Here is a 10,916-nt window from a genome sequence, read left to right as displayed (position 1 = left end):
ACTACACGATCTTGTGCTATGCTTAGGATTGGGTCTTGTCCATCACATCATTCTCCTAATGATGTGATCCTGTTATCAATGACATCTAATGTCCATAGTCAGGAAACCATGACCATCTGTTGATCAACGAGCTAGTCAACTAGAGGCTCACTAGGGACATGGTGTGGTCTATATATTCACACATGTATTACGGTTTCCGATCAATACAATTATAGCATGAATAATAAAAAATTATCATGAACAAGGAAATATAATAAACCATTTTATTATTGCCTCTAGGGCATATTTCCAACAGAAGCACCACCATTCGCCCGAGCGCTGCACTAGCGAGGACTAAGAAAACCTAACGTAAACTACTAACCTAAGCGAAGGCACTGGATTCTCCTTCCACCACTGACGCTGGAGCGACACGTAGAGGGGAGATGAATCCACGAGCTGACCGATGAAGTCTAGAGAAAAAAAGTTTGCCCTAACCATCTAGGGTTAAAGGAGGAGACGAGAGGAAGTCTCGCGGAACACTTCAACAAATAGATGAAATTTCGAACACGGGTTAAATCGCCAGCTAGCCGTAACAACTAGATAGTACTACATGTAAACCGTGAAGTTGGATTCATGGAAACCACTTAGGCCAGCAACATTAGGTAAAAGGTCATCACCGGAACATAAAATCAGAAAACTAAGGACTACGGGGCTAGTGGCTTTAACTATATGTTTTTCACTTGGAACATCGTCCTTTCTCTTTTGGGAAATTCACTTGCTCCACAAGTCAAGTTTTATTCACATTTTTTATTTCATGTTTTTTTCTTAAAACTTCACCTCACTTTATTACTCAACAATGTTCGTAGGCACCATTACAAGATCATGTGGCACTCCCAACCAAATGTGGCGGCCAACATATACTGTCATTGCATGCTTAGCCAGATAATGAGCCTAAAAATTACTACTTCTACCCTCATGAATAAAATTACAAGCTTCAAAGTCAGTTCTGCTCAGCAAAATCTCTTTGATAATTGCACCATGTAGACCTCCTCCTGCTATATATTTCACCACCCCTTGACAATCACATGAAACATATAAAGATGATGAAGCTTCAAATCAAACGTTGAGTGTTAGTGCCTCTCTGCAAGCAAGGGCCTATAACGTGGTGTGATCAACAATGTGATTAAAAGCCATATCCGAAGAGCCTAGGAAACCTCCCAAGTGGTCCCGGCACACGACTCCCACCGCCGCTTGCGTCCATTCCGAGCAACAACTCCATCCACATTTAATTTCACAAAATTTGTAGGAGGTGTCACCCATGGCCTCCTATGTTGCACCCTAAGGGACTTTTGGTCTGTGATGATTCAAGACCCATTAGAAATATCGTAATGAATAAATGTACCGCAAGAGGAGATTGAAAATCATCTTCATGGTTAGCTTTGCGCCTAGCCGTCCAGATTGCCCATAAAGTCACCGCCATACCAATGAAATGATCATGCAATAGTGAGACCTGTAGCGAGAACATACAGTTTCTTGCACTGGCCTCCGTAGTATGCATCATACTAGGGGTTGGGGCGGCACAATGTGCCGCCTCTTGAGAGGAAGCTGGGCGTTGCAAGGTTGGCAAACGTCCATTCCACTTGCTTTCTTACTATCTTGTAATACATGGACATGGCAAGTAAGAAGTTGCACTACAAATTTCAAAAGAGCTAAATAACTGACATTGAACACAAAGAGATTAGGGCGTGTGAAACAGAAAACACTGGAAGGCATGAGATAGAACCAAAAAGGAGAGAGTTCATACTACTCATTAAGTAATGAATCAACATATACTGCAAGTTATGCAATGGTAAGAATTCAACATTCAATTGTGACATGAAGTGCTACACCAAAACAATAAGAACACAAGGACGGAAAGTTTAAAGAATATTCAAGCCAAATGCTCAAATTGTAAAATCACCATGAAATATGTGAGGAAAATGTCTACCAGTTCTTGGCATGGTGCATTCTGAGACATATCCTACAAAGCTACCATACCATTCAGTAAGCCATAAATTGTGTAGGCATGCATCAGCATGGCGCTCATTGCCCCAATAACAATGCTTTTCAAGCTCTCCAAAGTACTGAATTCCGCCAGGTGTTCCAACATTGCATTTGGAGATCATGTTTCAGTCGTATGAGAAGCGAGGCAGTGGTGTTTGTTACATGACAACTATCGTATGTGCTTGCTGCGGATGATGTTTGTCCTCGTCGTGCTGTGGAGCGTGTATTGACAGAATTGTTAGCCAGAGAAGTAACCATAGCAGGTTTTGCAATATAAATGACACATGCTAATTTCAGTAGAATCGAACGTAGTATGGTGACAGTTATATTATGCGGTATGTTAGAAAAATATCCAGGAAGCAGCAATGATATAAGAAGTGAAATTTAACACACGCACTAGCGCAGTGCGTGAATTTAACTGTACCATATGGAAATGAAATGCCGTCAGTTCATATCATATTGATGCAATAACGATGTATGTAAAATAACCAGCACCACATCCTTCCTGTGAGTGTATAAACAAATTCGTAAAATTAAGGTAGGTCCTTTTGATTCAGTTTTGTAAAAGTTTGGAATGAAACATGTGGATGCATGGCATGATCATGCTTGAACAATTGCATTACAGATTTTGTCGTCAGAATAAAATGTTGACTGAAATTAGGTGGAAAAGAAAATCTAAATAGAAAAGGCCACGCTTGGTGAATTGTGAAATGTAAATAATGAGAGTTGGAAGTAAAGGAACGATAGTAGAAATAGAAATTAGGTTGTAGATATGAAGATTATCATATAGTCCAGTAAATGAAAAACAAATCTTGTTCAGTTAGAAAAAAATCACACACTCAATGACAAGTATTGAAAGTATTCAGTGAATAAGTATCTGTCTGGTAGTGCCTAATGAAATATTCACATGATATTTTATAATTGGTTGATGGATCAGATTAGTTTCTGCTGGCAGCACTGAAAATTATGAAGAGCCTAATTACTAAAAAACAGCATAGTTTGAAGAAATGCAGTCCCGTGGTAAGAGAAAATAGTCAGCATTGCAGTGTATGAATTTATCTGTAACACAAAGAGGAACATATGGTGCAGTGGTTGAAAATGAAATTCTCCGAGTTCCAACTTTCATGTCATTGTCAAAACAGATTCTTAAACAAAGGTAATTTGTTTTGATTCAGTTTTGTAAAAGCATTGAGTGGAGCATAGTTACGTAGAAGATAGTCATGCTAGAACAGTCTCAGCATAAATTGTGTGGTGAGAATAAAGTGGTAAGTGAAGCCAGACGGAAAAGCAAATGTAAACAGAATAAGAATGCAGCAACTGAGATGTTGAATATAAACAATGGAACTTCAGTCATGTGACTGTTCGAATATGTTAAGTTGATCCCTTTGTCTTTGTTAGTCCCGTTCTTTCAAAATTCTATAGTGAACAGGAAGCTAGCTTCACGAATTTAGTAGCAAACTTGCACAAAAAAGACCAAATGGTTAGCAAACCTGTTGGTCATCCTGGACCTAGTTTAGTAAGAGAGAACATTTAGCAAAAAAAAGGAAGCTTGCAATGAGCATGCAATTTGTGGCACTGAATAATTCAGAAAAGCATGATGCATGTGTTCAGATGGTTATTGAAAAAGGATGTCACATTGTTCCAACGCAGCATGTAGTGATACGTAAACATAGTAGATGTTATCTGCATTCATTGGTTCAGATCACATGGCTCAACAAGATGGTGCTGCAAAAGCATGTTATTTTCGAGAAATTAGCACCAAAGCCGCAGTGCAAAAAAAACATCAAATTGTTAGCAAACCTACCATCTACCTTGAAGCTAGTTTGCAGGTACTCTAACAACATAACCAAAAGCGCCCAGTAATGACAAAAAAAATGACATCTTAGCATTCAAACATCACACCATCGATAGGTAGAAATACAAACAGTATATCTGTAATAGTAGATGTTTCCAATGACAAACTGAATCATTTTCCTCCTCTTCTTCAATTTTCCTGTAGTTTCACTTAATTTTCATTGTCTAATTAATCGAGGGAAGGAGACAATTATGAACAACTCAACACTAAATATGCCAACAACCTTCCACAAAGTAGATAGAAGGTAATACAACTCTTCTATAGATAAAGACAATATGGATGCCGATAGACTATTAACTATAACTTCACCATACACGAAGTGTTGGTAGCACAACCATAGTTATGTATGCTTTCTCTAAGAAATAAACCTTGCGAAGTTCCAGAAACACCACGTACATTTGATCCAAAATACATGGCACAATGTTTTCACCTGATACATGATGGAATAATCCCATTAAGAAAGCAGTTCAAGACGTTCTACCCAATTAGACCTTATTCTGGATGCTAATTACCATAGACTCTGATTCCTTCTTGAGTGTCAGAAATAAATTACAACAAGTAACACCAGCAACCAGCTTTTCAAGATCATGCATATTTTTTTAAGAAAAAAACATAGCAAGAATGTTGTATTCATCACCTTGATGGAGCAAATTTTGGTTGACTGCTGCAACATCCGGTTGATTAATTTCTCCATGTATGTCATTACTCCGCAAGTGCATCTAAATCTGTATGATAGCAAAACAGTAATATCAGGACGAGAACATAGTACTTCCATGTAAAGAACCATATAGAAAGGTATAAAATAGGAGTTTGAAGAAAATATATGCTGAAAACATCGCAAAATATGACCAGAAACTGGACATTAGACATTAGTACAGATTAGGCATGTGCGTGTGTGTATCTGTCAATAACATCTTACAGTAAATGAAAACCTGGCAGGCAAACATGAGCTTAGCAAGCGAAGATTAGGCAAACCAAAATCAAGGAATTTTTAATCTGGAAACTATCAAGTTCGTACATTTGTTTTAATAGGAACATCCACATTGATGTGGCCATGGACCAAAAAGAAAGGCATAAATCATGAGCTATATTTAGGAACGATGCTAAGGCATAGACTAATCAAGATCACATCGGAACAGAATTTCTTCGAGCAGCCCACGCTGCTCCTGCCGAGGGAGATGAGGCGTTTTGGGAGTTAAATCACGAGACCCCTTAAATGAAAAATAGCAGTGGAACAAAGAGCAGCCATGCCAATAAACTAATAATAAATTCTGTGATACATCCGAGAAACACGGGACTGCAGCACAGATTAGAATCTAATTTAAACAAGAGTAGATCTACAACATATTTTCAATCATAAGGTGCCATCCCAACTTAATTCAAGACATCCAGTCCTAAGGATCTAATTTGAGAATCGGACATAGAACAAATCTGAGGAACAGGGGACTACGGCATGCCAACAAAAGAGAATAAACATGCAGATATGAACCAATAATAAATCTGTAATTAATCTCAGAGACAAGGCACTGCATGACGAATTCTACAACAGCCACATCTGATTATTCAGAACAAATCATATCACATCGTGCGCGTAAGAACAGAACAGGGACCGCACGCAACCACGGAGATCTCATCTAATAGACGATGCACGGTGCACAGCGAGTCGAGAGGGAGGGAGGGATGGACGGGGGCGCACGTACCGAAGACGGTGTTTGTGGGGTTCATGGCGACCTGGTTCTTGGCGGCGTCGCCGATGAGGCGCTCGGTGTCGGTGAAGTTGACGTAGGAGGGCGTGGTGCGGTTGCCCTGGTCGTTGGCGATGATCTCAACTCGGTCATGCTGCCAGACGCCGACGCAGGAGTAGGTCATCCCGAGGTCGATGCCGATCGCCGGCCCCTCGCCCTTGGCCATCTCCGCCTCCTCTCCTCTCATGGGAATCGCTCGCTCGCTTTTGGAGTTCGCCGGAAGATGGAAATGGCGGCGCTCTCTGTGTTTTGCATGGTGCGATTTGCTTTGCCTCTCTTTGATTTCGATTTCGAACGGGAGTGGGGAGGGAGGGGGTAGGAGGAAAATCAGGGGGCTACAGGGGTGTGGGTACCTGGGGAGGCCAAATGCGGCGAGGCTGGTTGCCGGCGGCAAGATCCTCTCCCCCGACAGCATCGTGTCGACTGGGTATGCCGCCACCCAGTCTGCCCGCCCTCTTTCGCAAGGTCACCCTGCATCTCCTCTTGCCCACCTTCTCCAGTAGCCCGCCCTAGATCCCCCACATCACACGACCAGTTGATCTGGGCAGAGCCTCCATCGTCAACGGGATCGTTGCCGCACAACATGTCGAGGAGAGGGATGGGGGCGAGCAAGGGAGGAGCGGCGGCGTAGAAGGCGAGGAGTGAACGATAGGAGGGCAGAAGATTGCGTGCGGCCTGATGCGTGCAGCGGTGGGCTAGATATTTCCTTCACTCTAAAGCATGTGGGCCAATGGGCAGAAGGAATCCACGCATGGATCGTCGGGTTGCCCGCCCAGCACCCTCGCTGACACAAGGGCCAGCAAAACGGGAGAACCCACCTGCAGAGACCACCAACACCACGAACGGACGTACAACCAATGGACAACGAGCACCATGCAACGATGAACAACCAATCGGCAAGGAGCGGACGAACAGTGCACAGTGCGGACGTGGCACACACGAGGGGCCGCCCTTATGCACAGCTGAATGGTTTTAATGCTCAAGAACTTCTCGTCGAAACCCAAACACATGTGCACATCGAGCACTTAACGAGGGAGTGTCTCCACGAATCCTCGCTGCCACACACAGAACACACGGTGTTAGACATATTGCGGCGCTTTAGCACATCATATGCTGGCAAGGAGTGTTGTGTTAGACGTCATAATTTTGTTTTAATCTTTTAACCGAACAGATGTATTTTTTTAGACACGGAACAGATTTATTCCAGAGTGACAGAGGAACCTGAGTAATCCGGTCTGTTAGCATTGTTTTTGTTTTTTGAGGAGAAGCATTGTTTTTGTTTTTTGAGGAGAAGCATTGTTTTTGTAGGGGAGCCTGTTAGCACCTTTTTTTTTCTTTTTTTTTTGAGAAGAACATGCTTTACTTTATTGATCAATCGAGCGAATTACAGGAATAATAGAAGTATCATGAGGGTGTAGCAGCCATACATGGCGACCCTCCCCTAAATGTAAAGCATGTCGAACTAATCCATGAGCCTCCTTATTGGAGAGACGTCTCTCATGGGTGAAAGAACACGACTGAAACTCCCTGGTTGAGTCGATGATCTCCTGCACGATTGGAGCAATTGTACCCATAGTACCAGTGTGTATGTCTTTGACCACCGATAAGCAATCAGAAGCCACCTTCACATGAGTGAGCGCAAGGTCCCTAGCTAATGCGATAGCCTCCCGGCAAGCCAAAGCTTCAAGTATGTGCGGATCCGTCATACCATGGAATACCGTCGCTGCTGAGCCAGTGTATGTCCCTGTTTGGTCCCGACAAACCGCACTTATAGCCCCCACAGGAGGTTGTTTACAAATCGCAGCATCAACATTTATCTTGTGATGATCCGCCGGTGGTGGAATCCAGACTGGCGCCCGCTCCGGCGCTATTTTGGGCTTCGTTATTTCATGTGGCATGGAAGCAGCGCTCAAATCTGCCAGAAACCTTGTGATGAATGAATGAGTCCCAATTGGGCTCTGGTGCTCCCCCTCGTGGATAAGCTTTTGCCGCGCCCCCCATATAGCCCATAGTGTCACGGTTAGCTTCGTGAACTCGGCATGAGGCATTGATTCTTGCATACTGAAAAGCCATGCCTTAGCATTCGGTTCAGCTGTCGCTATAACATGCTCAACCAGCTCCGGATCACCTAGCGCCCAAACACAACGCGCCATTGTGCACATGATGAGTGAATGCATCGACGAGTCCTCCTCTCCACATATGGCACAACGCGCCGACGTCGCCATATTACGATGACGGAGGACATCCGCCGTGGGTATAGAACATTGTGCAAGTCTCCACAGGAATACCTTCAGTTTTGATGGCACCGCAACCTTCCAAATATTGGTCCAGCTAGCTTCCTCACGTACTCTGTCAGTCGGGCCTGATCGTCCTTCGAGCCAAGCCTCCCGTCTTAGCTTCGTGTTGATGAGCATCCGGTACGCCGAGCGTACGGAGAAGGATCCCTTGTGTTCATGAGCCCAAGCCCACGAATCCCGACATTGTCTTGTAGCTAGAGGTATATTGAGGATCACTTCCGCATATATTGGGAGGAAAATTGCACGAACTAAGTCCTGCTTCCATCTAGCATTCGTGCTGTCAATGAGTTCGGACACATACTGTGGCCGATGTTGGCTCAAGCAAACTATTGGTTTGAGCGATGCCTCTTTTTGTACCCAGTTGTGCTGCCATATCAAAGTATCTCGACCGTCACCTATGCGTTTGATAAGGCCCTGCGAGAGGATCTCCTTGCCCTCCACTATTGCTCGCCATATCTGAGATGGTTGGTTACCTAGTGAAGCATCAAGAAAGTCTGTTGTTGGGAAGTAGCGCGCCTTCAGAATTTTTGCACTTAGTGATTCAGGTGTTTGTAAGATCCTCCACGCTTGTCTTGCCAACAAAGCAAGGTTAAACAGCTCAATATCCCGAAAACCCAATCCACCTTCATATTTCGGCCTTGTCATCTTCTCCCAGGAGACCCAATTTGTCTTCCTCTCGCCCCGTTTACTCCCCCACCAAAATTTACGTATGATGGAGTTAATGTGAAGATAGAGGCCCCGAGGTAGCTTGAAACAGGCCATAGAGTAAACCGGTATAGATTGAGCTACAGACTTGATAAGTACTTCTTTTCCTCCGGATGATAACACCTTTTCCATCCATCCCTTAACCTTGTTCCAAACTCGGTCCTTCAAGTATTTAAAGGCCCCGTTTTTGCGGCTCCCGACATCCGTAGGCATGCCCAAATACTTCTCTGATAGACTCTCATTGTGCACATTGAGGGTAGTTTTCATACTATCTTTAATACCCTGCGAGCAGCCCTTGCTAAAAAACACTGAACATTTATCCAAGTTTATTTTCTGTCCAGAAGCATTGCAGTATGATTCCAACAAAGAGGATACCTGAATAGCTCCCTCAACACTAGCCTTGACGAACAGCAGGCTGTCATCTGCGAAAAGAAGGTGGCTTACCGGCGGAGCCGTATCTGCCACTTTGATCCCATGCACTGGAGATGACTCTGTCTGATTTTTTAAAAGGCACGAAAGTCCCTCTGCTGCCAGCAAGAAAAGGTAAGGTGATATTGGATCTGTTGGAAATATGCCCTAGAGGCAATAATAAAAGTATTATTATATTTCATTGTTCATGATAATTGTCTTTTATTCATGCTATAACTGTATTATCCGGAAATCATAATACACGTGTGAATACATAGACCTCAATATGTTCCTAGTGAGCCTCTAGTTGACTAGCTCGTTGTGATCAACAGATAGTCATGGTTTCCTGGCTATGGACATTGGATGTCGTTGATAACGGGATCACATCATTAGGAGAATGATGTGATGGACAAGACCCAATCCTAAGCATAGCACAAAGATCGTGTAGTTCGTTTGCTAGAGCTTTGCCAATGTCAAGTATCTCTTCCTTCGACCATGAGATCGTGTAACTCCCGGATACCGTAGGAGTGCTTTGGGTGTATCAAACGTCACAACGTAAATGGGTGACTATAAAGGTGCACTACAGGTATCTCCGAAAGTGTCTATTGGGTTGACACGGATCGAGACTGGGATTTGTCACTCCGTATGACGGAGAGGTATCTCTTGTTGGGGAACGTTGCAGAAAATTAAAATTTTTCCTACGGTTTCACCTGTTGGAAATATGCCCTAGAGGCAATAATAAATTGATTATTATTATATTTCCTTGTTCATGATAATCGTTTATTATCCATGCTAGAATTGTATTGATAGGAAACTCAGATACATGTGTGGATACATAGACAACACCATGTCCCTAGTAAGCCTCTAGTTGACTAGCTCGTTAATCAATAGATGGTTACGGTTTCCTGACCATGGACATTGGATGTCGTTGATAACGGGATCACATCATTAGGAGAATGATGTGATGGACAAGACCCAATCCTAAGCCTAGCACAAGATCATGTAGTTCGTATGCTAAAGCTTTTCTAATGTCAAGTATCATTTCCTTAGACCATGAGATTGTGCAACTCCCGGATACCGTAGGAGTGCTTTGGGTGTGCCAAACATCACAACGTAACTGGGTGGCTATAAAGGTACACTACGGGTATCTCTGAAAGTGTCTGTTGGGTTGGCACGAATCGAGATTGGGATTTTGTCACTCCGTGTAAACGGAGAGGTATCTCTGGGCCCACTCGGTAGGACATCATCATAATGTGCACAATGTGACCAAGGGGTTGATCACGAGATGATGTGTTACGGAACGAGTAAAGAGACTTGCCGGTAACGAGATTGAACAAGGTATCGGTATACCGACGATCGAATCTCGGGCAAGTACCATACCGCTAGACAAAGGGAATTGTATACGGGATCGATTGAGTCCTTGACATCGTGGTTCATCCGATGAGATCATCGTGGAACATGTGGGAGCCAACATGGGTATCCAGATCCCGCTGTTGGTTATTGACCGGAGAGCGTCTCGGTCATGTCTGCATGTCTCCCGAACCCGTAGGGTCTACACACTTAAGGTTCGATGACGCTAGGGTTATAAAGGAAGTTTGTATGTGGTTACCGAATGTTGTTCGGAGTCCCGGATGAGATCCCGAACGTCACGAGAAGTTCCGGAATGGTCCGGAGGTAAAGATTTATATATAGGAAGTCCTGTTTCGGCCATCGGGACAAGTTTTGGGGTCATCGGTATTGTACCGGGACCACCGGAAGGGTCCCGGGGGCCCACCGGGTGGGGCCACCTGCCCCGGGGGCCACATGGGCTGTAGGGGGTGCGCCTTGGCCTACATGGGCCAACGGCACCAGCCCCTAGAGGCCCATGCGCCAAGAGTGGAGGAA

At 44.0% G+C, this 10,916-nt stretch overlaps 1 protein-coding gene across 3 annotated transcripts; it reads right to left on the bottom strand.

The window, feature by feature from the left end:
* Nucleotides 1-1,758: 1,758 nt before the first annotated feature.
* Nucleotides 1,759-6,289, bottom strand: LOC123044427 (heat shock 70 kDa protein). Of its 3 annotated transcripts, XM_044467168.1 has the most exons (4): nucleotides 5,976-6,289; nucleotides 5,578-5,864; nucleotides 4,515-4,602; nucleotides 1,759-2,234 (listed from the first exon to the last, which is right to left on the bottom strand). In XM_044467168.1, the coding sequence occupies exons 1-3, from the start codon at nucleotides 6,035-6,037 to the stop codon at nucleotides 4,580-4,582; spliced, it is 372 nt and encodes a 123-aa protein (XP_044323103.1). In that variant the 5' UTR covers nucleotides 6,038-6,289; the 3' UTR covers nucleotides 1,759-2,234; nucleotides 4,515-4,579. The 3 variants fall into 3 exon arrangements, with proteins under 3 accessions (XP_044323103.1, XP_044323102.1, XP_044323101.1); XM_044467167.1 differs by having other exon boundaries at nucleotides 1,759-4,307; nucleotides 5,578-6,289; XM_044467166.1 differs by having other exon boundaries at nucleotides 5,578-6,289.
* Between the last annotated feature and the right edge of the window lie 4,627 nt (nucleotides 6,290-10,916).

The sequence above is a fragment of the Triticum aestivum genome, chromosome 2B (genome assembly GCF_018294505.1).
Source record: "Triticum aestivum cultivar Chinese Spring chromosome 2B, IWGSC CS RefSeq v2.1, whole genome shotgun sequence".
Lineage (NCBI taxonomy): Eukaryota > Viridiplantae > Streptophyta > Magnoliopsida > Poales > Poaceae > Triticum > Triticum aestivum.
The sequence above is the reverse complement of the archived record's forward strand: the minus strand, read 5'-3'. Positions and strand labels throughout refer to the sequence as shown.